Source organism: Acromyrmex echinatior, chromosome 2 (assembly GCF_024713525.1).
Source record: "Acromyrmex echinatior isolate Ae372 chromosome 2, ASM2471352v2, whole genome shotgun sequence".
Classification (NCBI taxonomy): Eukaryota; Metazoa; Arthropoda; class Insecta; order Hymenoptera; family Formicidae; genus Acromyrmex; species Acromyrmex echinatior.
In genome coordinates, this window is record NC_141853.1 from 1,911,090 (window position 1) to 1,938,715 (window position 27,626).

The following is a 27,626-nucleotide window of genomic DNA, read 5'->3' on the forward strand; positions in this document are numbered from 1 at the left end:
TTCTCGTTCTTGCTGTCCATCGCCCCGTGGTTGAATCTCTGTTTCCCGACCCCACACGCAGTACTTGAACAAGGAACACCGGAACTAACACCGGCACATTGAGAACATTTATCCCGTACTACCTTTCTCTCTCGCAGAGATTTTTGCATTAGCACAAGTCATAGGCAAGTATAGGCAATGCCTCTTCTATTTAAGTATATTCTAATGCCCGTATTCATAGTCAGAGCCTTAAATTTATCTTTAGATGCTCAGCAGTCTATGAAATAATTCATAGAATATCTAAAAATAAATTTAAGAAAGCCTTAAATATAAGGCCTGATTATGAATACGAGTATAAAATTTCTTATCACAGACTTTTATATAGGCATACTACTAGACTGTTAACTCCTTGAAACAAGCTTATGAAATGGACCCCGAAATTGTACGGTAATTCTGCGCATGCTTCACGAATATACCCAAAAGAATGCAGGGTTGCGTTCAAGAACTACGCCTAGATAACTCTAGGGTGCATTTTTGCTATAGTATACGTAACGTAACCTATACTTTAGAGTTATCTGGGCGTAATTCCTGAACGCAGCCCAGTATGGCTGTATTTTACATCAACTGTTCATATGCTAAACGTATAACCTTATGAAAGTGGTGTGATCTCATAGCGAAAAATATTATTTCTTTTGGAAGAGAAAGTGATGTGATCTCATAGCGAAAAATTTTGTTTCTTTTGGAAGAGAAAAAGTTCAAGTAAAAAGGTAAAAATATTGAAAAGACAATTGAATATTAGTAAATGTGTATAAAAGATGCGATCTTATTCAATTTCTTATAAATTAGAATAATTTATAATAGTTGCATTATGAAAATAAGTATTTGGTGGTTTTAATACTGTTAAATTAGATTAACCTGTCAAAATAGTCTGTTGATGTGTGCGCATGTACGGATTACGTCATAACCGCAGAGCGGTTCTCGACAAATGCATATAATGTTACATCAAAATTGGGGGCCACTTTTTCAAACAAATTAACAGTCTAGTAGTATATATAGAAGTCTGTGTTTCTGATTGGGATGGTGGAAAGGATAACATGGTGTGTGCAGTTGGACAATGGGTATTCTGATCTAGGTTAGTTTATTTTTTCTCCTAGATGTTAGCAATTCTGTAATTAAACCGAGAAGTGTCTGTCATAACTCGTAACCAATAGAAACCAGGGCGCGATTCTGTAAGGAAATCACACAGTGCGGAATAGGACTGCGGAATAGAAAATGCGTCATTGAAGCAACCAATCAGCGCTATTTTGTGTTATTCTGAATAACGCTGATTGGTTGCTTCTATAATGCATTCTCTATTCCGTAATCGTTTTTCGCACCATCTGATTTCATCCTAAAGGTGAAATCACACAGTCGAAATAGAATTGCGGAATACAGAATACGTCATTGAAGCAACCAATCAGCGCTATTCTGCACTTTTCCAACGCAAGTTTTGTGTGCTATTCACATGATGCGTCAAAAATGTATTCAGCATTTACATTTTTCCGCATCATGAACATAGCACACAAAACTGGCGTGATGGAAAAGTGCACACTGAAATCGCACGTAATGCATCATTGTTTTTTTTGATCTTGATATTTATATTTATGCACTCAAATTTTGTCATTTTGCTTCATTCATCTCGACATTACGCAATTTCATCATACCAATCAACATCAAATTATTTTAACCTCTCAAAATACGACGATTTATTACAAGAACAATGACTCGCTATTCCGCAACATCAAATGCGGAATAGCGCTGAGCGGTTATTTCAATAACGCTGATTCTCTATTCCGCACTATGTGATTTCATCCTAAAATCGGAATGAGACTACGCATTGAAAAATGAGATTGAAGCTTGAAAGATTGAAGTTTGCTCAATCAGAACAAAAGAAGCTAAAACTTCTTTGTCTTCATTGGTGAAATTTTAATCTTTAATCTTTAATCTCAATCTTTAATGCATAGTCTGATTCTGGCCTGACTAACTTTACCTAACATCGATAGGCGTGTAAAAGTTACGGAATCGCGAGTTTGACGACTGATGGGTTCAGAACACTTTTCGGTTTAATTACGAAATTGCCAACATCTAAGGGAAAAAATAAACCAAGCTAATCCGATTCGGAATACACCCAGTGACCTAGGATGCTTTCCAACTTCAATATCCTTAGACACCGTGCATACGGCGACACAAGTTGCGTTCCAATTGTCCATTATCGTCGACACAACACTATACATCTGTATTCAGTCGAGGGCTATGTAAGCCTGTGTTTTCTAATGACAATTGCATATTACTAACTGCGGCTATAAATGAAATTGGAAGACATTAAGTGACCGGCACTTTTACTTTTTTTTGTTAATATAGGCAGAAAGAGCTACATTTAATCTAATTCTATCCGAAATGGATCTCAACCGTGCACATTCTGTTCCAATTGAATCGTGCAGAAAAAACTAACAATGTTACACTTTGTGCATTCCTATACTGCGTACATTTGTGTTAGGATGTGTTAAGCAATTGGAAAGCACCCCTAGTTTCCATCGAAAGTTTAAATCGGATCAGAATGTAAGAACCAACTACAATCGAGCATTCCCCTGTCATTTGACTGTAACAAGAGAATACTCGACTGTAGTTGGTTGATTCTTCTGATCCGGTTTAAACCCTCGGTGGAAACTAGGCCACTGTCTCTTTCTAAATTTCTTCGTCTATGGATTGTTTGCAATATGAGTGAATAAGTCAATCCTAGGATTGTATGGGTATCTTAAGACAGTTATTTAAGACGATTTTAAGAACTTGAATGTCCCACGTTTCGCGTTTCACAGTTGGTAACACATGCACTATACACAATGCAGAGCAAAAGTAAGCGTGGTTTGGCAGAACTGCACACACACACACACACACACACACACACACACACACGCGCGCGCGCGCGCGCAATACTTCCACCATTATATATCGTCGGTGGCTTAGTTTCCACCGAGAGTTTAATCTGGATTAGAATGTAAGAACCAACCAATTACAATTCAGTATTTCCCCTGTCGTTTGACTGTAACAGGGGAATACTCGACTGTAGTTGGATGGGTCTTACATTTTTATTCGGATTAAATCTTTGGTGGAAACTAAGCCGATAATAACCTGATAATAATAGGTTTTTAAGCCTTAAGCTATAATAATGGCATCCGAGATCCTCTCTGTCGTGCAGCCAATTGAAAAATTTGTCGACAAAAAACGGACGCATGTAATATTGGCCTAAAACATAAGAAATCCAACCAATCAGAGTTCCTTATTTTATAAGGAAAAGGGAAAAAAGACGGATTTTGATTGGTACATTTTCTCATGCATTACATGTTATGCATTATGCAAGAGTTTGTGCTTCCCGCTTAAGGCTATCCACACAAACTTGCTTAGCATAAACGTATGCATAAATGCATGAAGAAAATTATCCAATCATATTTCTTCTATAAAAATGCACGTAAAATGTGATTGGATAATTTTCTTTACGCATACGTTTATGCGACTATGCAAGTTGTGTGGATATACCCTAAATGATGTATCATACATAATATGCGTGAAACGCAATGTACTTTTTGTTTCTTGTTTTTTGCCTTTTGTTATTTTTTACATCTTTTGTTTCTTATCCGATTTTTTGTTTTATATCGCCCGAGATAAAAGATAACGAACTTCGAAAGAAACAAGAAATATGTAGCAAAAAATATAATTATTGATAAAACAATTGCAAAGGAGAAAAAAGCAAAAGGTAAAAAAAATAAGAAACAAAGAGCACATTGCAGAATAGGCTTTATCCACTATGCATTGTGCGTTATACCAGAGTCTGTGCTGTGACCATAAAAAGCTGTGTATAGTCAAGTTGGCATAAGCGTAAATTCTTTTTTTTTATTAATCTTTGAAGAAATAGACCAATCTTGCATACGAGAAACGCGATATTAGTGCTTCCGATTGTTTCTTTAGCGTTAAGGTGATCGATCGATTTTTCTGAGAATAGCATTATGCAAATTCGTCTTTACATGAGGTGTGCAGTTGTGTGCAGAGTTGTGTGCTGTAACTAAACCACACGTATGCTCACTTATTGCCTTTTATCTTGCCTTCGGAGTGCCTCAGAGAATTGTTTGTATTCATTCGCGTTTGGGTATCTAGTCTTTTTTGCAAGTAATATTAATAGTTAACAGCTGGTAGTCATAGTTGCAGGATGTCTATTGTAGATAAAATTTCTCACTGTCAACGCAATTTAGAGACTTGTGGTGATAACGAGGATCGGGTATGTATATTATAGTACGATAATGCTATAACAAGATATTCGAGTTCAATAATTTATATGATTACTAACCAGTATGCAAAACTCTTTGTAATCATAGATCAACTATCTATATATTTACATTAATACTATTTTTGCAAATACCATTTCCTTGGACATATATTATGTTCTTTTTAGAAAATCTTTTATAAATATCTTTTAACAATCTCTACTAGTGATAATATGTGTGTATGTATGCGTGTGTGCATGTGTATCATTAAACTATATGTAACAATGTCGTGATGCTACAAATAAATGTTTACAATATATGTCCTTAGATAGATTATATTGTCTCTCATGAAAGATTAAAAATAATTACAAAAATAATTGTTATTATAAGATTACAATATTTACAAATAAAGATTATTCAAAATTCTATCTTATACATATACATATAATATTTATACATAATAGAATTTTGAATAATGTCTACTTGTAAATATCAACTTATAACAATTATTAATAACAATTATTTTTATTCTTAATATTCTTATAAGAAAAGTGTATAAAATCTTTTTAAAGATATATTGTATAAATATTTATTTGTATCGTTATCATATTACTTAATTTATATTTCATTGTCATATTATTGTTAGTAGAAATCATAAAAAGATCTTGTGCGTTTATAGGATATTTCTAAAAATAATAATGTAACATAAGTTAAAGAAAATGATTTTTATGATACACGGTATGTGTGTGTGTGTGTGTGTGTGTGTGTGTGTGTGTGTGTGTGTGTGTGCGCGCGCGCGTGTGCGTGTGCGTGTGCGTGTGTGTGTGTATATATAAATAACATATCTTTTTTATTGCTTCTTTTTTTATATTACTGTACTTTATAATCTATATCAAAAGAATATAAATTTGTTACATATTGTGTGTTTCCACAGATTTTACATTACATTTCCAAATTATATAATCTACCCGTGACAGTACAACATCTTCAACAGACAGGAGTAGGAAGAACTGTGAACGGCTTAAGGAAATACCATGGTGCTGTGGGTGATGCTGCTAAAACTCTAGTTTGCAAATGGAAAACTATGGTAGCAGATGATATTGAAGATTCCAGTGATAGAGAAGATGAGGATGAAACATGTTTAATTGATGCTTCTAAAACTTATACTGATATTCCTGAATCTCCAGTACCAGAGGATATAGAAGAAAGTGATTCTTCATTTGAACAGTCATCAGAATCAAAATATAGACATAAAAAAGACAAGAATACTTCTATGAAACATAGTGTAGTGCATTTGTCCAAGTCAGAGGAAAAACACGAAATGCATGAAAAAAGTAAACATTCTTCTAAACATCATTCTCATAGCGAAAAAAGGTCCAAAGAATCAAAAAGTTATAAAAATACCGTAAATAAAGAAGGTTATAGTTCGACAAAATATAATCATAGCAAGAGTGATGATTCGAAAAAAACTAATGATAAAATTACCCAGATAAATGAAGACAATAATAGAAAGAGAAAAGCAAACGACTCCAGTTCCCTGATGAAGGAAAATAAGAAAACGAAATTATCAGATAGCAAAAGTAATGATGAAAAATCTCAACCACCTGTTTCAGAACATAATCGTTCCCATCTGAAATCTTCTGGAATTCAGATAGAGGTGAAAATTAAAGTAGAAGATGAACAATTTTCAACAACTGATAACAAACAAAATATTAAACAGGAGAAGTATTTACAGGAAAAATCCAAGAGCAGTTGCAGTAAGCTTAAGTCCCAAGAATCAAGTAGTAAAGTAAAGAACAGCAGTGAAAAACAAAAACATAAAAAAAAAGAACATACTAGTCATAAAAAACATGATACAAAAAAAGATTCCAATTATCATTCTAGCAAAGAAACTTCTAAATCAAGAGACAGTTCCTGTAGTAGTAAAGATTATATTAAGAGCAAAGACAAGGATAAGAGAAAGGAGCATAAGGAGAATAAGAGTAAATATGAGAAGAAAAAAGAGACAAAAATTAAGTTAATGCAAGAAATAAATGGTGATGAAGGAATAGATTGCAATTCTGGTGTGTTAAAAGAATCATTTATGTCACATTATGTACTTAAAAGTAATAATATAATATATAATATAAATAAATAAAATTCAATAATCTGAGAGCAATTTTTATAAAAATATAATTTTTAAATACTTATAATTAAAAAATAAATAAATTTTCAGAACTTTACAAATAAAATCATATTTCGTTTTAAAATTATTTTTCTTAGATTATATTATATTATCTTAATTCATATTGCTTATCGTATATTTAGAGTCTGATCGAAACAACCGAAACACTTGGCTATATGTCAATTTCAACCAAAACCAAAACCAAAATTTAAAAAATTAGGAATCTTATAAAGATCATTATATACAGACATGCCTGTATCATATACTTTTTCTTCATAAACATCTTAATTTATTGAAACAATAAATTAAATTTCAGCCGAAATAAAAAACTAAAATTTCGGTTCTGTGTCAATTTTGACCGAAGAATATAAATACTTATTCTTCATAAATATCATAATTTAATTATTGAAACAATAATTACACATATTAAAAATAATATTTATGAAGAAGAAATATGATTTCAGTCGAAATTGACATATTATTTGTTTTCAGTTTCGGAAAAAGTTTTCAGTTTCAGTTTTTTGTCGTACTCTACATATATTAAATCTCTTATATATTATATTTATTTCATTCTTTATTTTTAATTGTAAAATAAATTATATATGAAATTAAACTAATTTTTATGAACATTGTAGAATTTAATGTCATAGAATACATTTAAAAGCTTATTTATTTTATAAAATCAAAATATTCTTAAATATTCTTAAATTTATAGCTTTTACTAAAAAAAAAATAAGAATTTAATTTTATTTAAAATTTCATCCAAAATTTCTCACGTATTTTTGCATAAAGTTTTTTTTACATTTTTTACATTACTTTTTATAATATAACAAATAAATGATACATTGATACATGTTGGCTGTGTTTCAAAACAGCGCTGAAAATCTACAGTTTACGTTACATATACTATATATTTGTCAGCACTGATAATGAATTTTGAACACAGTTATTGTTTATATATTAATAAACGTATATTTTATCTTGAATCAATATCTAATTTTTACAAAGTCTATAGTTAATAAAATAAGGATAGAAAATTATATGCAATAAAAAAATAATTAAATTCAGCAAACTGTACACACAATATTTTAAACCAACACTTCTTATGTTTAATAAAGTTTGTCTTTTGAAATTTCTTATATTGAATTCGATTCTATTCAATGTTAATACTATTAATAGATAAATAATATTACTGAGTAGTTAAATTAATTAATATTATTTAAAAAAATAAATGTAGAATATTTTTAAAAATTTGTACAAAAATTTTATACAAAACGTTTGTATAAAATTTGTAATTTTACATGAAAGTTTATTCAATGAATATTGGATACACCCATGTCACATTTCTATTCTTTTCAGGTGCAAGTTTCGCAGAAGCACTTGGCATGTGCTCCATGCCTCAGCTATCAAAAAAACGTCAGAGTAATTCATCTAATTCAAATCCCAGTAAGTCAAGTAAAACAGAACTGACGTCTCCTGTTACTAATAAAAAATTGCCAGCTGTGAAAATTGAACCAGAATGCGATGACAATCCAAATGTAATTTTTATATTCTTTTATATTCTATTATATTTTATCTTCAATTATTAAAAGAACTAAATCTAACAATTAAAAACTTTATTTTTAGCCACCATCTCTTCTAGCACCAAATGTAAAATTGGAACCATTAAATGTGGATTTGGCATCTACATTACCTGAAATTAGTCCCAATTACAAACCACTGCCATACGTTAATCCTATGCAACGCAAAGAAGAAATAAAGTCTGTTGATGATATCATTTATATCAAGAATCAAAGGTAGTTCTTTGCAATACAAATGATAAAATAATATTTTATATCTTAATATATCTATTATTGTACTGTTTACTTTATGCATTATTTATTCTTGTTCCAGAACAAAAGTGTATTCTGGTAACAAGGTTGGTTACACAAGCGTGCCGACATTATATGAAATATGCATCAGAGTGTTGATAGAAAATATCGATGGTAAGTCTTTCTTGATTCCGATGAAATTATGTCGAATGTTCCAATGTTCTAATGATAAATGTTTTTATTGCTAGCACTCGAGTTTACTGGCGGTGTACCATATGATATATTAAAGCCAATCCTAGAACGTGCCACATGTGATCAATTATTTATGTTAGAGCATCATAATCCATACCTCATAGAAGACACAGACGTATTATGGAAATATCATTGTAATCGAGAGTTTAAGAATAAAGACAGACAGGAAATGGAATCATGGCGTGAAATGTACATGGTAAATAAATTAAGAATTATAAAACAATAATGTATGCAATGATGTGTTTAAAATTTTATAGAATAGACTTATAATTTGCCTTATTTATATTAACATTGTAATGCATATTAACATTAAATAGCGCTGCTTGGATGAAAGAGAAGCAAAATTAAAAACACTCACCGCCAATATCAAACAATCTATTGATAAGTCCGTCCCAATGAGATCGACTAAACTTGCTTATGTAGATAATGTTGTGAAACCACCACGTAATGTATTGAAAAAACAAGCAAAATATGGTACAGCTAATGCCACTCCTGCTACTATCTCCAGTGTAAAGAAAAAGTTAACTGGCGGTGGTGCAGTTAACAATGCAACGAATATTGCTGTACCACCACCGCCGATGTCTCGCTTTAAAGCATCAAGTATGTATTTATTTCAAAAATTTCATTATAATTAAAATTTTATTATAATATTAATATTAATTCAGGGCTCGGTCTTATTTCAAATATATTTATTTAAAATATATATTTTAAATGAAAAAATTAAAAAGTTATATATTTATTATTTTAAATAATTTCTTTTGACCTATTTCTTATTTAATATTTTAAATAAGTTCTTGGAACTTATTTTATGTTTTTCATTTTAAATAAGTCATATAAATTATTTTACCGGGCCCTGAATATTATGATAACCAATAATATGTTAACCAATAATTATTTTTGTTAGCATCAAGTGGCATGAAGAAGACAAAGGCACCACTTATGGCAAAGGCATTGCAGTTAATAAAAGGTCGTTATAAACGGTAGTGATAGCAGTAGTTTTACGAATATTACGAATCATTAATCATTTAGCTCTAATAAACTGTATATTTGTCATCATTTCTTATACAGGGTGTCTGGAATTTAAATGTCAAAACTTCGGGAGACGTGTAGGGGATCGATAAACTAAGAAAAAAAATCCCATATGCTCCCATATGCTCGTTTTTGTTTTGAAGAAAATCGCAAAAAAAAATAAAACTAATAATTTTCATTTTTATACTTTCTTATTACTTATTTATGTTGTATTTATTTACTTGCTTAATATAGATATTGTTTAAAATGTTGGCCTCTTGCAGCAACGCAAGCGTTGCATCTAGGACAGCTCACGTTGTAGCTAATCTAGCGATATGTAGTGCACTGCAGCCTCGATTCAATTTCTCAATTGTTCTCTTAAGTTAATTGACGATGAATAAATTTCTTGCTTCAGGATACAAAGAAGTTCAATCAGATCAGATGATTGGAGTGGCCAAGGTACTATTCCTCCACATCCAATCCATCGTTGTGAAAAATGTCTGTTTAGCCAAGCTCGAGTAGTTCTGTTATAATGAGCTGGACACCATCGAGTTGAACCACATTTCAATCCGGTTGCAGGTGGATGTCTTATAAATAATCAAAGAAGCCAGTCTCCAAAAAATCTGTATATCTTGCTGCATTTAATCTGTCAAGTAAAAAAATAGTTCATTAGACAAAAACAAACAAAAAAGTTTTCACTTGAAAACGGAATTATTATTATTGATTTCATGTACGATTTTAGTGACGATAATATTTAGAGGCAGTGCAAGAACGAAGCAACTACGTTTTGTCTTTTTTGCGATTTTCTTCAAAACGAAACAAAAACGAGCATATCTCTCAGGACTTTTTTTCTTAGTTTGTTGATCCCCTACACGCTCCTGAAGTTTTGACATTTAAATTCCAGACATGTATATTAATCATTTCATTGCGATCATTTCATTTAACACGTTCCCTGCCGCATATGCGCCTCGTGTCTAAAGCGGGGAGTACAGACTCTTGCATAACGCATAACACATAAGACATAAGAAAATCAACCAATTACACGCATTCTACAATAAACCATTAATCATAAATCAAAAGTTAGAAGCTGGAAATTGACGACTGTGGTCAATTTCCAGCTTCTAACTTTTGATTTATGACTAATGGCTTATTGTAGAATGGCCATCAGAGTTCTTTATTTTATGGAAAAGAAGGAAACGAAAGACTTTGATTACATTTTCTTATGCATTACGTGTTATGCGTTATGCAAGAGTCTGTGCTTCCCGCTTTACTTTTTAATATTTTTTTTTTAAATTTTCATTTAATATTTTATGATATTGTATTACCTACTGCATGAAAAAAACGTCATAAAATATTTTATACCTGGGAAAAAATATTCTATATAATTATACAAAATTATATATAATTTAATATATTTGTATATAAATTAACATATTTTATATTGACATATTTTATATAATTATATATAATTTAATATATAATTAAAATATATATAATTAATAATACAATTTTATAATTAGATATATATAATTTTATACATAAGTTTATATACAGGATATATGTTTCATTTAAAAAAAAATTAAATGATATAATCGATTATCTCGCTAATCGATGATTTTATGGAAAAATTTTTCGAACGAAAGTTACATGGCTTGAAGAGGGACACATGATGGAAATGTGGATTTAACCTCGAGTGACCTTGTCAAAATCAAGTCAAGGTCATTAATGTTTTTTTTAAATGGAAATTTATTTTTTATTACATATTCTTGTAGTTTATCTCGAGAACTTCCCAAAACACTATAATAAAGTTATTTTTCGTTAAGTACTTGTTAAGGCAAGACTGATCACTGATCCGGCAAAATCGATCACTGATCCGGCCGATTAAGGCAATATCGGGACTGATCCGGCCAACTAAGGCAAAATCAATTCGATGTCTTTAGCTGTTGATAAGATGTTCAAATGGAGCTTCATTTTCTTGCAGACAGTCTCAATCGTTTCTCAAAATTTTTTACTGTTGAAATTAAAATATTTGAAGAATGCTATGACAAACATTAGTTATTATTCGATTTTTCATATTTTCTGCAGATGTCGGAATTTTGTAAACAATATTTTTTATGTAGCGCCACAAAAAAAATCACATGAAATTAAATCAGGAGACCATGGAGGCCATCGAATATATCCATATCTCTCTATTTATCTTTCAGAAAGATGTTATTAAGGTATTCCGTCACAATACGATGAGAATGAGATGGCGTATCATCTTGCTGCCATCATATTTTTTATTGAGTAGCAAGATCAACCTCTTCTAAAAGCTCAGGCAATTTATTCTGCAAGAAAGAAAGATAAGATTTTTAAGCGGTTATCAAAAAAGTATAGACCAATCAAATATCTATTTACAATTCCGCACCAAGTGTTTAAACTTCAACGATGTTGATTATCAACATATTGAGTCCAGTGAGGATTGTATATGGACCAATAATGATAGTTATGCCTGTTAAGTTGTCCATTGTTATGAAATGAGTCTTCGTCGCTGAAGAGAACATACTGGAAAAAAGTTGGATCTTCTCTTATCATTTGTAAGTCTCAACGATCAAATTGTTTTCTTAGCCCTATATCATTTTTATTTACATCTTGGGTTAAAGTAATGTGGTAGAGATGGAATTTATATCTTTGTAAAATCCTCCACATAATGGCATAAGGAATTCCTAAATTACGCTGCAATTCTCTAATCGAAATATGAGGATTCAAGTTTGCTAGCACTGCTAATACACGCGAGATCATTAATGTCATTAATGTCATCTTCAGTATTTATTTGCTTGCGGTTTATCTTACGGATTCTTCTACGCTCTCGTAATAAAATTCTTTTTATCTACATTTGAATGTCGTCTAAATCTATTACGATACAATCTTTCTGCTCTAACAATAGTTTCGTCCAGCTTCACCAAGCACAAGAATAATATCAACGATTTCATTTGAACTGTAAGCGGCCATTTTGAAAAAAGTTTTGAAAAAGCCCTAATGTAAAAAAATTGAAAGAAAAAGCTATACGAAAAAAAGAGGAAAGTTGAATCGTTCAATTGGGAAGGATTCAATTCCGCGTGCGTGAGCATACCATATGTCAAGCAATGTGGATAGATCGCGGAGCGTAAAAATCCCGCTCACACGTGCATGCGTATATGTATAACGCCGGCGGTACTGTAACTTCAAGCTCCATAATTCGGAAAGTACTCAATGAAACGTAACTTTATTATAATGTTTTGGAAAGCTCTAGAGATATAAGAATATGTAATAAAAAATAGAGGTTTCCATTTAAAAAACCATTAATGACCTTGACCTGATTTTGACAAGATCGCTTAAGATCACATTTCCATCATGTGTCCCCTTTCAATCCATGCAACTTTCGTTTGAAAAATTTTTCAATAAAATCATCGATTCGTGAGATAATCGACCATATCATTTAAAATGAAACACTCTGTATAATTATATATAAATGTATATAATTATATACAATTATATACAATTATATATAAAATATTTTTTCTCAGGTCATATATTGATGCTTAAATATTATATATAATGTAGTTATTACATTATGAAACATTATTAGTTTTCTTCATAATAATAATCTATAATTTTATGTATGAAAGTATTACATATGTTAAACATATATGTATTGTGTAAGCAAAATTATTAGTCTCATTGTTGGGCATATGTGACTCACACAGTTCAAATGAAAAGTTAAAAATTGGCAGGAAATGTGTTAATGTAGCAATGAATTTTGCATATATTTTTAAAAATATTCATATTTAATAGAAAGGGCTTCCCAAACTTATACGTGAATCATGCCCATTTCTTAAAACTATATACATCCGCGACCTATCTAACTTTAATAGATATGAAAAAGTAGGAAGGGGGGAAGAATAAATTAATTGTATCATTTGTACTTTGCTTCTACTTTTCAATTTTTTATTGTTTCTTTTTGTTTGTTAATAACTTTGATCGACATCAAATATGAGGCATTTTTAGACACAAGGAATTTGATAATTGTATAGTTTGTTTCGGAATTCAGTTTTAATTCTCATCATTGTTGAAAATATAATTTCACATATATACAAAGTGAAAGAGCATGTATACGCAAGTTCGTGCTATAACTACCTGAAGTGATGAAGTGTAATTTAACATTAAAAAATTTTTGCGATTCAACTTTGGGAATCCCTGTAATAGAGCATAAAGCGATAAAATAATTACATGTAATCATATAATTGTACAGAGAAACTTTATAATTTTATTCATTCCAGTTAAACATATTAAAACATAATTATGATCAAATTTATAGTAAGAAATTGCATCAATAGCTCAGCTATAAAAGCTGACAATAATTTTTTCTTTTGAGGGAAGGGCATTCTAAACTTTTAAATCCTAAGTTATAAATAGATTAAATAGACAAAATTTTAGATCATTTCTTTTATATCGAATTATGAGCTTGTATATTTTTTCAATATTTAATTTTTAAATTCTTAATCTGAAAAAGGATTTAATTTTTTTCTCGATCTTGAACTTTTTGGAATTAAATTTTGAATTTTGCTTTGACAATTTTATTTCATATAGCTTTCAAAGACAGATTTTAGATAAAGTATGTTACCAATTTTTCATGATAGAAAGGCAACAAATTTGTATAAGAATGTATAAGAATTTGATCAAATTTATTGCCTGTCAGTAAATTGTTAGTTGAGTCATCATTAAATCGAATATTAATTCAAGAGAAACATTCCAAACAACAATTCGATATTCTTGCATGTCCGAAATATGCCCTGAAAAGTCCCGTTTATGTTGCTATATGTTAGATGCCTAAAATATCATAATAAATTCCAAGGACATTGCTGGGACATCCTTTAATGAAGTTATTTACACAAATATTTTGGGATGTCCAAGATACTTGGTTGCTAATATATTCCGCAACAAGCAGTCCTCAAATAATTGTCGTCAGTAAAGTCTGAGAACCATCAAACAACTTTATATACTTTCATCTTGGAGCCCAATAATTGTTCGATGTCCTTCTCTTTATTTTCAACAACTCATAGATCAGAAAAAATGAATAATTTCCGAATTATGTGCCATTCGGGATTGGACGTACTAACGTCTATTAGACGTTTTTGGACAGTACATTGTCCGTATGATAAACATTTACGGGATTTGGTTTGGACGTTCATACAACGTTGAATTATTGCTTGAAACGTTAGTGTGTTTTAAATGTTGCTGTGATTTTTCGATTTTATTAGGTATATTTTTATTCTATGTATTCTGTAAATATTATATCATGGAAAGGTATGAGCAACAGTTGGTTAATTAAACAATCTATTTTAACTTAAATCGTACAATTACATTATGAAAAATTTTTACTTCACTGATATTATGATATTATAAATTTAATAGAAGGCAAACGTACTGGATATCTCATTGACTTTACTTAATGTTTTATTTTACATATAAAATGAGTTAAAATTGATTACTATAATAATATTAACGCGAATATTGGTTAATGTTATAGTAATCAATTTTAATAGTATTATAATAATCAATTATTATAGTACGCTATTATATATTAACGTGTGCGCGCGCAATTTTAAATCAATAAGTGTGAGATGTCCTGTATTTTCATTATTAAAATATGTATGTAGATCACTTTACTTGTACGTAACTTAATTGATTTATATACGTAGTTAAAATTTAACTTATTATATTATATTATATTAATATATATATATGTATATATATATATATATATATATATATATACATATACAATCATCTCGAAATTTTGTAATATATTTATCTGTATTACGCATCGAATAATATTTAATTTTGTAATATACTTATTTGTATTACGCATCGAATAATATTTAATAATATACAAAAGACGAAAATTGAACTTCTATTTAATTGCAAAAGTGAGACATTTAGCGGTATTTACATTTTCTAAAAATCTGCTATTTTCAAATTGATATTTTATTGGAACGTAAGATTAGATAATTAAAGAAATTACTTATAATTTTTTATTTTTTATTTTTAATAAAATAAATTAGTGAATTAAAGAGGTCGAATTTATATATGTACATATACATAATTATTTATTGTTTAATTTTTTCTGATAATATGTGTGTATAACTATATTATTTGCTTTAATATTATATAAACATAAAAGGCATTATAATAGATTAAATATCGCACTTTCTTTCAACTGAATAACAGTGAAAAAACTATTAATCCTAAAAAGTATAAAGAAAATAGTTGAAAATATTTAACTTCAGTTAATTCTAGGTTCATTATATATATATATATATATATATATATATATATATATATATATATTTAAAAATCAATTTTATTAGAATTTAAAAGTACCTTATATAATTTTCTTCTTGTATGCTTTTTTCTTTTAATTCAAAATTAAAATTGTTAAAATTAAAAAATGTAAAAGTTATTGTTTGATAAAAATTGTTTGCAATTTTGTTTCTAACTAGAAGAGAATGCGATAATTCTGTATATCTTAAAATATATATATTACACGTATATTCTATACTTAAAAATGCAAATTATGAAAATCATTCAAGCTTTTATTAGAATACTATAATAATAAAACGCTTCTATATTATAGATGCAAAAAATAAATCTAGAAATTTATTCCAATGTTACTTTCAATGACAGAAATATCTATAGCTTTAGCAAATAATATAATGTGACATTTGCATGTAAATTATATTAAAGATATGAATTTTATATTTTTATACAATTCATATTTTAATTACATTAAATAATAGTGCACAACATAATAGTACAGTTACGTTAATAATACATTATTTATTAAATAAATAATGCTTAATTAAAAATTGAACATTATAAGCAATTTATAAAATAGTACATTACTAAAAAGTATCAACATTTAAATTATTACTATTTTAGAATTTCGTTTATAATACGCACGATAGTTTTCTGGTCCTTGTATGATGAATAGTTCGATTTCGCAACGAAATTCGAAATTTGCCAAAAAATCGGTATAAGGTTATAATGAGAAAAAAAATTTTAAAGATAGATTTGTATGAAAATTGATTATAGTACTTATATGAAAATAAAAGAAAATAGAAAAAGAGATAAACTTTTGCATATCCCTAACATTTACCAACAAAATTAACTATAAATCCGATATAAGTTCGATTTTGGATTTGAATCGTCCTTAACGTGAAAGTCAAATGCAAACTACAATGAAAGTGCAAGGGAGCACCGAATATGTAAGTATTCTCTTTCTCTTGGAGGAGAGGGGGGATATGAACTTCTCTATCACATTACTAGATAAAAAGAAGGGAAGAGGAAGAAGAAGGATATTAAAATAAATGAAATCGAAATGAATTAGATTCAGAAAATCAGTATCAAGTTTTAAACTCAATTTGTAAAAATTCATCATAATCCTATCTTTTAATATACAAGTTATACAATTCGATTTATTTGAATATAGGTAAGAATAATAAATGTAATATTAGAAGAATATTCTGTTTTTAAAATATATCTAGAAGAGACTTTATGGCCAGAAGATATTAGCTATTCTCGGAAGAATGAGTGCGACACCAATAGTAGAAAGGAGATTTACACTGTGATTATCTAGAATTTGTTTTCCGCAAATGTATTTTATACCTTTCCCTGGCCGTTCGACTATAATACCCTTTTCGTCTACTCCTAAAAAAATGTATTAATTATAGCACATTATGAAGATTTAATTTGAATCTAATTTGATGAAACTATCGAGAAACTCTTCTGAACCTAAAACGATAAAGAAACATACGAAATCGGAAAGTACATTTACATTACCTGAATATTGTAAAGTCGCACCAAGAATAGAATCTAAAATGCTGCCAAAGAGACCTCCGAATGCTGCGACGATTATGATGGGCCATTGTGGTGCTGCTAATTGCAGTACAGCTGTGTCAACGGTATTTAATACCATAATATAATAAAAAAGTCCAACTACTAAACCACCAACGACAGAACATACCAGACCTGTCCATGATACACCACCATTCGTTCCTGGAACGAAATATGAAAAATTCATATTAATAATATGTTTATTTATTATTAATAAATCATTAATGTAATTGTAAGAAAAATGACAATTAACTTTCTATTAGTAATTGGCAAATTAGATTAGTATAGAACTTAGCATTGTATAGGATTTCTTATTTGAAATAAAAAGAAAATTTATTCGTTTATCCCACAAAACTCATTCTTACCTCTTGGAACTTTTTTCCTCGTCGTAATGAGGAAAGGATCACTCGTGCCAATCACCGTACCAAGCTCAGAGGCCCATGTATCACCGTTACAACACGCAAATGCCCCTGTAAAATGCAAAATTGTAAATTGTATTTAAAATTCAATAAAATTGTTTGCAATAGCGTTTTAATTTCTATAAAAAGAATATTAGAATATTGACTGTTACCTATTATTCCAATGGATAACCATGAACTTCGATATTCCTTGTCGAAGTCAATTGGTCGTTCTCCGCTCCCAACATCCAATAGATATAATAAGGCTAATTGCGTAGCCATGCCACCATTACACAGAACCTGAATCCAATTCCGTTGGCCACCTTCCTTAAAATCGGCTTCCATTTTCTTTTTTCGCACAGACCGAAATTTTGTCACCTTTGATGCAGTGACGAAGAACGTTATAAGAGCCATCAAATGAGCAAAACTCGAAAGTGTCAGGATAAAACCCATAAAAAAACCTATAAAAATTAATTAATTATATAAATTAAATATCATTATTATATGTTATACAAATTGATGCTACATAATTATTATATCTTATAAAGCTAATGCAAAAATTCGTTTAGAAGAATATATTTCCACAAAATTTTTCTATATTTATCTCCGATTATTGACGTCTTAAATTTCCGTGTTCTGTGTTATATAATATTATCTCTTACGAATATTATAATATTACAATCAATCAGCGTAATAGATAATATTATATCCTACTTCTGACGACGCGAGGAATTTAATTTGTTGACAACCCTAATGTTACATTCATTCTGCGATGCAGTAACACATGCGACGAAGGCTGCGTTCCACTTACACTAACAATGCTTATCAATTCATTCTTGCCGTTTATCAAATATTAAATAAGGACAAACAACGCTCGTGAGTGTTATGGAACGCAGGTATTTCTTAAGGTATTTCTTCGAGAAATTGAGTTTTTACGAAATTTTTGAAATTTAGATTATGTTTAAAATAATTTTATCTATATATGATTAAAATTTCAAAGACCCTAGCGGTGCCGAAATGGAGATATTTAATTGGAGATTTTTAATGGAGATCTTCAAAGTTTCAGCTTTTAATACATAAACTTTTATATCAAGACTTGCTGAAGTAATGTTTTAATACTTTGCGACGAAAATCTTTTAAAGATTTAAAAAAAAAATAAATATGTAATGTAGAAATATTATAGGAATCTTATTAAAAAATGGAGGCCTAGCGGTACCGTTTCTGAATTAGAATAATTTAAATTTGTAATTTGACGAAATTCTCTTTCTCAAACGCCGAGCGGCGAGACAAGGATATGCTGTTGCTATATTTCAATGTCTTCAATGCGGACTAATGTTCATGCACACAGATATGACATTTATGCATGTATGTGTACGCTCGCCTCAAAAGCTTCTTTCTTCAGACAAAACGTGCGGAGAGACATTCATAGATTGTACGCGAATTAACTTTCTAAATCGCAATTGTAACCGGAGAAAAATACCTTAAGTAGACTATCATTTATATATGTATGCTGAGAATAACTCAGAATTATGTTGAAACGTTTATTGAAATTATAATTTATATTTAATAAATATATTTTATATAAATATAAAACACACGAACAACTGGATTCTTTTTTTTATTGATTTTTGTTCTTTAAAATTTAATTTCTATTTATGTTTTAATTAATCATATTCTGATAGTAAACAGAACTTATCAAATTTGAAATGTAATTCAAAGAGAACAAAAAATTTTATTAATATAAATTTTGTTTTAATTAATTATATGAATATAAAAGTATTGTTTTAATTTTTTCTTTATTTAGTAAAATACATAATAAATACATACGCAATTAAACATTTTCCAGGAAAAAAATATTATACACATGGACATATATTTTATATATATTATATATATATATATTATATATATTATATATATATTAGGTGTTGGAATTAATTCGTAGCGTTTTACAAGTGATGGGAAGTACTTTCATTAATGTATTTTTTAATGCTCATGTGAAATAAATAACATTCTTTCATTAAAAAACGCTACGAATTAATTCCAACACCTAATATATATATAAAATTATATATAATTGTACATGTGAAATATTTTTTCCCGGGTCTTTATATTACTTATTGTCCGTTTCTATCAATGTAGTTTAATTTTAATTTTGATTTAACTAATTTTTCATTTTTTTCTAGCTCTAAAAATTAAAAAAAAGATGAAGAATAAGTTAAACTGAGATTAAAATTAATCTACATTAGTAGATACGGACATTGATGCCTTATATTGTATGTATAATCATAACAAATTATATTATTTTCACTACCAAGAATTCCACCGCTAATGTCCAGACTTTTCTTGCGTATACCCCAAAATAAGAATATAAGTGGAATTACAACTGCAGCCAACCATCTCCATGGCGAAATCACTGAATGTTCTAAAATGAAAATAAAATTGATTAAATATTGAGAAGTGTCACCATGTAAATTCAATTACAATTATATGGAAAACAGATAATTTGATTTAGAATTTTACCAAATATAAACAGATTATAAAAAATTATATATTTCACAGAATAAATATTGTCGTCGTTAGAGTTTTTCTTCTCAGTTTCTATTATAATATCAATCAAAGAAATTATGTTAATTATTACGAAGTATTTATTAAAATCAGCCCTAAAATAGATAAATTTTTTAATATTATGCTACGTCTCTCTCTCTCTCTCTTTCTCTCTCTCTCTCTCTCTTCTCCCTCCCTCTCTCTTCCTCTCCCTTTCCCCCTTTCTTTTTAGATTGCAGACTTTTATGTAATCAGCATTATAGATTGAGTAATAAATACCTATAATACAATAATTTTTTTGCAAATTCTCTTCTATCATTAATTAAAAAAAAATAAAAATCAATATATTTAGACCCAAAAAGATTAAAACAAATCGAATGATAAAGGCTACGAATCAACGCAGAATGTTAAGTACTAATAAATGAATTTTAATATTAAAATAATTTCAATAGTACAATGCGAAACGATTCAACCCTCATTAGATCATAAACGTTTAGCATTGTATTATTAAAATTTTAATATTAAAATTAATTTATTAGCACTTAACATCCTGCATTGACTCACTGCCTTTATTATTCAATTTGTTAAAAAAAAAAATGTTATCAATTTTACAATACAATAATATATATATATATATTAGGTGTAGTAAAAAGAAATCCATTATTTTTCCAATATTTCGCGTTCGCGAGATACAGATTACTAAAGCCATCTATTGGAAAAATAATGGATTTCTTTTTACTACACCTAATATATATATATACATTATTCATTTTCTTTTTTGAGCAGATATTTTCGCTGTTGCGCATTTGATCCTTTTTTATAACGACGCCGCATATATAAGAAGATTTACGTAATAGGTTTTGTAATAGAATAATCAAGAAAAATATGAGCGAAATTAAAAAATTTAAATTTATGATCAATTTATGATCATTTTAATTTATGATCAACCGCCATAAATTAAGAAAAAGAGAAATTGAAGAATGATTGAGCAATAAAGTTATTGATCAAAGTACGAAAATTAATAATATAATAATCCATGCGAATATTATACATAGATGTAAAAATTTAGATTATTTCACAAAACTATAATATATCTATATTATATAATATGTCTCGTATAACATTAAAAAAAAACAAAAAATTAAATTAATATTCGTATTTTAATATTGCGTATTTTTTGCCGATGTCGATATCTTGATATACGCCGCACATCTTCATAGTCTTCTTTATTACATGATAAAATCATCCGTTTTGATAATTCGTCGGTACAAATCGTGGATGAATAATTTTGTGTTTAACTAACACTTTCACTCAATTGAACTCATGTATATACGATTCCGTGGGATTATGTAAACACAATACGAAGGCAACAGCGATAACGATAGACATAGCAATATCAATAGCGATAAGAACAGAAGAATCCAACATAACCGTTTTAAAGCTTAAAGTATAATCATAACTTGTGTGAATGCTTCAAATCATGTTCCTATGTAAAAATTTTATTACAAACGGTACTAATTTGAAATCGATCTTTTAAAATTAAAAAATTAAACTCAACTTTCATGACGTACACGGAATAAAAAATTCTTCTCAGTTCTTCTGTGTCCTGAAGAAAAGAGAACAATATTTTGCTTTCTAACATAACATACCTTTGACACTCTATAAAATAAAAAAATTTTTCTTGAAATTTAATACAGATGTCTAAAACTAAAAAACACTTTCGTAAAACATATCTCTTACAACACTTTTTGTAAAACATATCTCTTATATTATTATGTAATGTTTTTTTGATAGAAATTTTTGAAGTGCTCTTACCATTTCTTGAAAAATAATGTTTATTTATCACCTACATTAGCGTTACCCAATGAAGATTTTTTATTCCGTGCACCTCGTCAAAATTAAAGTTTATTTTTTAATTTTAAAAGGTCGACTTCAAATTAGCATCATTTGTAATAAAATTTTTACACAGAAACATGATTTGAAGCATTCGAAAGTTATAGCTTTAATCTTTAAAACGATTATTTCAAACATTTCGTAATCATTTTCAGAGATACGTGAACCTTGATACGTAACCTTTTTAATTTTAAATGATTCTACTTCAAGATAGAATAACTTCGTAAAAAATGATCGTAATAAGATTTTTAAAAAAGTATTTTACCTTCCAGCGGCCGCGCGCCCTTTCATAATGGGAGCGGGCACGCCGTGTACAGAGAACATGTAGAAGACTGAGAAATTTGAGAGATTAAAGCATAATATCGTCAAATAAGCATTATGCAATGAAAGTTTATGATATATAAATAATCATTTATTTAAAAAAATAAGTGTTACCTTTTATTAGAAAATGTACATTAATAAAAAAAAAGTTTTATGCGCTTTCATAATATAATTATTGTAAATAATAATTGTCGTCGAAATGTTTTTTGCAAGTAAAATGAAAATATTTGTTGCATTTTAAAATGGTGGTTGTATTTTTGCACAATTTATCTCCCTCGCTTTTCACCGACATTGAGCGATTCCTGTGTATCCTCCACAGGAACATTTTTTCTGAAAAAATTCCCTGATATCTTAAAAATTGATTATATGTAAACAATATACGCTAACAGAATGAATACGCGATCTGAATGAATTGACGGCCCGAAAAACATTGAAGGAATACCTTGAGAAGCCGAGACCCAGAAAATAGATTTTACCTGTATCCCTTTCATAAAATCGGTGTGCATGGAGAATACGTACGCGCCCTCTGGAAGGTTAAAGATTGAACTCTTTACTTTTGAAATCGGTGATATTTAAATCAGACTGATCTTTTACGGAGCTACAATAAGTCAAGTAAGAGTATGATCGACACGTGGTGTTACATCATTTCATATTATTAGACTTGAGATAGATTTGAATAATTTCGTACGATATATCTAAATCTTTTTGTTTTAATTTTGCTTGTCCTTGACGCAGTGTTAAGTCATTCCGCAGATTCATCGTCACACAAAAACAGATTTTTTTATCGTCTTTTTTTGTCTACTTTGCATAACAAGCTACGTTCTGGTAAATTATCGATATTTTTTGCCACATTATATCGCTGTACCCACTTCTGTACGAATGATTTCGACTTTTTCATATATTTAGCAGAAGTCAATTGTGACATTTTTAGGAGTGTGCAGAGGAACACAGCTTCATAGCGTGATGCGTATTTGATGCTCATGGCGCTTAATGTGATTCTCTTAAGAAAGTTCAATGACAACTGAATCTTCCTTGATAGTGCATCAAGGACAAAGGTGCCCTTTATGGATTCATGATAGATTTAGGGCGATATCTTTTATTAGCTTTGAGTAAGACCGACTACGATCTTACTTGACTTACCGTATATGGACGCAAATGGATACCCGTCAAATCTGAAAATTTTGTACCAATTCTATAAAAGTCTATGGCGTCAAGTAAAAATCACACAAAAATGCGGTTTACAGCAGTCGAAAGAGTGAATCTTTACCTTCCATTTACTTTTTTATTAAGTGCTTTTTTTTCACCGAGTTATTAAACATTAAAGCAAAAATGATCACTTTTGCCATGCACCGCATTTTTGTGAATTTTACTTCACGCCATAGATCTTGGTAAAGTTTGTAAAAAATTTTCAGATTTGACGGGTATTTGTGTCCGTATATCTCCGTAAAGAATTAGTCAGATTGAATTGCCAATTACTGATTTCGAAAGAGATTTTAACCTTTCAAATGCTTTTTTGATTTTTTTGTCTGCGATAATTTTTCACCGAGTTACTTGAACGCTACGGCAATTCTGTTGACAGTTCTGAATAGCATTCCAAGAGTTCAATCAAAAGTTATTATCATTTAAAACGCTAGGACTAATGGTTTTGAAAATATCGCGATTTTTCGTTCTGCATTTTGTGAAGTTAGCACCCCAAATTTTTAATTTTCGATTTTTTTGTATTAATTTATCGGAAACTATTTTTAATTTTGAACAGGAACTTCACAACTCTTCGGGATGCATTCGAAACTGTGACTAAAATTTCATTTTTTGAAAAATGAGGTGCCAACTTCACAGAGGTCTTCAAATATATTAAAATATAGATATGTTAAATATAAAACACATTTTTTTTTAAATGCTTTTTCATATTTAAAGGGGACAAAACACTTTCTTAAAAAAAATCAGTTTTTTTCTCTTTGAGTGAATATTGTCTAAACCGTCAAAGATGTAAAAAAATGTTCTAAATAAAAGTTGAAAATAGTTTCAAAAATATTTTATAATAATAATTAAAAATCTTTATAATTTTTATAAATAAAAACTTTTATTTACAAAATTATTTCATCTTTGTTATAAAATACTCTTAAAACCACACGTTTATTTAAATTTTATATTTTTATATGAAATGTAAATAAACGTTGAATGTGTGGTTTTATATATAAAAATTAATAGTCATCACAATTCAAGAAAAAAAACTGAATAAGAATTTCATCCTTTTAATATACAAAAAATACTTATAATTAAAAGTATGTGTCTCCTAAACAAAGACTAAAGGAATGCGGCTGCAAAAAATACAGCGTCAACTGTGCTTAACATTTAAATTTTTTGAGGAAGCAGAAGATTTATTTTATGAATCAGGAATAACAGATTAACCAGAAATTAACTGTAAGTATAAAAAACTGTGTGTAAATAAATCTAAAATTTTAAACGTATTTTTCTCGAAATCGTATTTTTCAAATCCGTTGTCATCATCATACAAAAACCAATACCGGATTGGCTTCATCTTTTGGATAATTCGAAATAACTGTTATATCTTTTGTGTAAACCTATAAAACTAATAAAATATTAATAATAAACTCTTTTTTTTGTTAAAAATGTGTCGAAAAAATAATGAAAAAAATCTTTTTTCAAACAAGTTTTACTTAAAAAAATTTTGCAATTTTTTAAGTAAGTAAACCCAGAACGAGATTTACACAGAAGAGGAATTAATAACATATGAAAATATACCTTACTTTTTTGTTTCAGATCGTCGAATAGGTTCTACAATGTCAACGGCAAATTATGGTTACACAAAACATCTCGTGCAATATGGCATATATCTCGGACAAATCTTAATAAAATCATTTGAAAAAATTTATAATTAACTAATAAATATGTATAAAAATGCCCTTAAAATTTAAAGTTTTTAGGAGTAATAGTTAAAAAAAAAATTCCTAAATTCCTATTTCTTAGTGCTCCAAATTAGGATCCCCCCATAAGGATCTAATTATTCATGCAATGTCACGTGTATGTACCAATATATACGTACACTATAAATATTTCTTTATTCTAATCCCTAATATAATTATTCACGAACGCATTTAAAATCATATGTCGTATACATGAAACCTTCTATCGAGTTGACGGTGTTTGGCCACAGTATCGAGTAAACCACGTTGACTATCCAAAAGAACATCGAAATCGGGATAGCGCAGGCACTTAGAAGTACTGGCATGAGTACGTGAGAGTGCCGGCTCTCCTTGTAACTTCCAAGAGAGACCATGTCAGAGCACACGTATCAGATACATTCGGATCGCGACATTCGTAATGGTCGGAGCGGTCGACTAGAAAGCTGAGTGTACCGCCGAGAGGCGAAAGTCTCGAAATACGCGACACATCAATCCTCTTCTGCGTCAACAATCGAGTCAGCTGTTGACCTGCAACACGTTCACAGCACGTGTCATAAATAAAGCAAGAGTAAGATGGAGAGAATCAGAGAGAATCAAAGGAGAGTGGAACGGATAGTGGTTCTCTTCTCTGATTGGTTCCGCCATTTATACTGTACTTCCGCAAATGTAAGTACATATATGTCACACAATACATACTAGTATGGTACAATACTGTATGTTTCACACACATCACTACTACTATATCTCCTACTCACTTTAACGGTGCACTAAACATGGCGACTTCCGGATGAATCCACTCCACTTTCCTTTGATTCTCTCTGGTGCACATGATATATCGTTTTATCCTTGTTGTTCATCTAATATATAAAATATTAAAAAAAGATAAAATAATACATCATGCGCATCATATATGAAGCGAAACGCAGTCATGGTAGGAGTGTAATGAAACATACGGTGATACACACACTAATATTGTACCGCAATAGTATTGTGTGTATGTTATATACGTACAGTGCAGTGTATTAATGAAGTGCACTAGACATGGCGGAACCAATCAGAGAAGAAAATCACTTTTCCGCTCCATTCTTCCTTGATTCTCTCTGAATCCAACAGAATCCAAGGTATTGAAGGCATTCGAGCGACATTTCCGAACGCAGCCATAAGATGCGATTCATTCACGCTGCAAATACTTTAAAGCATTCTTTGATTGGTCAATTCGTAAAATTCTTTCTTCTGATTGGTCAACGAAGTATTTGCAGCGTTAAGTGGATCACACTCATTGGATGCTTTCCATTTGGTGACATAAGTTGACGAGTGTTATTCTTTATTATCTATATTCTATCAATATTATGAAGGATAAAATAATGTTTGTGTAGACTTGTGTCACTAAGATCCGATTGTACCAACGTTATTTTGACTTTAAGCGAGACTTAAAACTCTCTCATTTTAAAGCGAAAGAGAGACAGAGACAGAGAGAGTCTTAAGCTTTGCAAGTCAAAGTAACGTTGGTGCAACTGGGTCTAAATGGAAAGCACTTTTGTATGCTTCATCTTTCCTCTCGTTTCATATTTAATTAATTATCAACATAAATATAGAGAGCATCTAAAATCAAAGTTAGATATTTCGAATAATATAATATTCTTGGTTCATGAATTTAATTTATCTCAAATGTGACTGTGCGCCGAAACATTCGGACATTTAAACACAATCAATCTGAGATTCTAATGATTAATTAATTATACACTTGTTTCATTTCGAATATAAAAAGTGCAAAAGTGAAAACATACTTTTGTACATATAAAGATCTATAGAAATCAATCTTTCAATTCTTTTACATACTTGCGTACACAGTTAAAGAAAATATTACATAATTTGTAACATTATGTATACATAAAATTTTTCTCGAGATTTCTGATTATAACTGAATCATTAATGTCTTTCGTCTTTCGAATGAAACGCGTCGTGCGTTTTTTATCCTAGACTAAAATTGCGTTCAACAGTACAAAATTTTTTTAAATGATAAACAAGGATAAAACTTAAAAATACAAATTGATGAAAATATAACTCTTTGCGTATCTTAATCAACATAAATACGATATTCAGAATATGCTCGATTCAGA

The 27,626-nt window shown here is 29.3% G+C and overlaps 2 protein-coding genes across 7 annotated transcripts; one reads left to right on the forward strand and one right to left on the reverse strand.

Moving 5' to 3' along the window:
• EloA (transcription elongation factor elongin A) lies at nucleotides 1-14,608 on the forward strand. Of its 4 annotated transcripts, XM_087416802.1 has the most exons (9): nucleotides 3,602-4,288; nucleotides 5,209-6,337; nucleotides 7,798-7,976; nucleotides 8,065-8,234; nucleotides 8,332-8,423; nucleotides 8,498-8,697; nucleotides 8,819-9,101; nucleotides 9,406-9,468; nucleotides 11,714-14,608. In XM_087416802.1, the coding sequence occupies exons 1-9, from the start codon at nucleotides 4,220-4,222 to the stop codon at nucleotides 11,725-11,727; spliced, it is 2,199 nt and encodes a 732-aa protein (XP_087272928.1). In that variant the 5' UTR covers nucleotides 3,602-4,219; the 3' UTR covers nucleotides 11,728-14,608. The 4 variants fall into 4 exon arrangements, with proteins under 4 accessions (XP_087272930.1, XP_087272929.1, XP_087272928.1 ...); XM_087416804.1 differs by lacking the exons at nucleotides 3,602-4,288; nucleotides 11,714-14,608 and adding an exon at nucleotides 1-164 and having other exon boundaries at nucleotides 9,406-9,702; XM_087416803.1 differs by lacking the exons at nucleotides 3,602-4,288; nucleotides 11,714-14,608 and adding an exon at nucleotides 547-746 and having other exon boundaries at nucleotides 9,406-9,702.
• Nucleotides 9,644-26,085, reverse strand: LOC105145610 (transmembrane protein 19). Of its 3 annotated transcripts, XR_846093.2 has the most exons (7): nucleotides 25,727-26,085; nucleotides 20,136-20,246; nucleotides 17,995-18,282; nucleotides 17,789-17,893; nucleotides 17,370-17,585; nucleotides 11,917-12,053; nucleotides 11,238-11,836 (listed from the first exon to the last, which is right to left on the reverse strand). XR_846093.2 is itself a non-coding variant. In XM_011055285.2 (6 exons), exons 1-6 carry the CDS (start codon nucleotides 25,878-25,880, stop codon nucleotides 10,151-10,153), a joined length of 879 nt encoding a protein of 292 aa, XP_011053587.1. In that variant the 5' UTR covers nucleotides 25,881-26,085; the 3' UTR covers nucleotides 9,644-10,150. The 3 variants fall into 3 exon arrangements, 2 of the variants coding, with proteins under 2 accessions (XP_011053587.1, XP_011053584.1); XM_011055285.2 differs by lacking the exons at nucleotides 11,238-11,836; nucleotides 11,917-12,053 and adding an exon at nucleotides 9,644-10,155; XM_011055282.2 differs by lacking the exons at nucleotides 11,238-11,836; nucleotides 11,917-12,053 and adding an exon at nucleotides 16,914-17,237 and having other exon boundaries at nucleotides 25,727-26,084.
• Nucleotides 26,086-27,626: the final 1,541 nt, after the last annotated feature.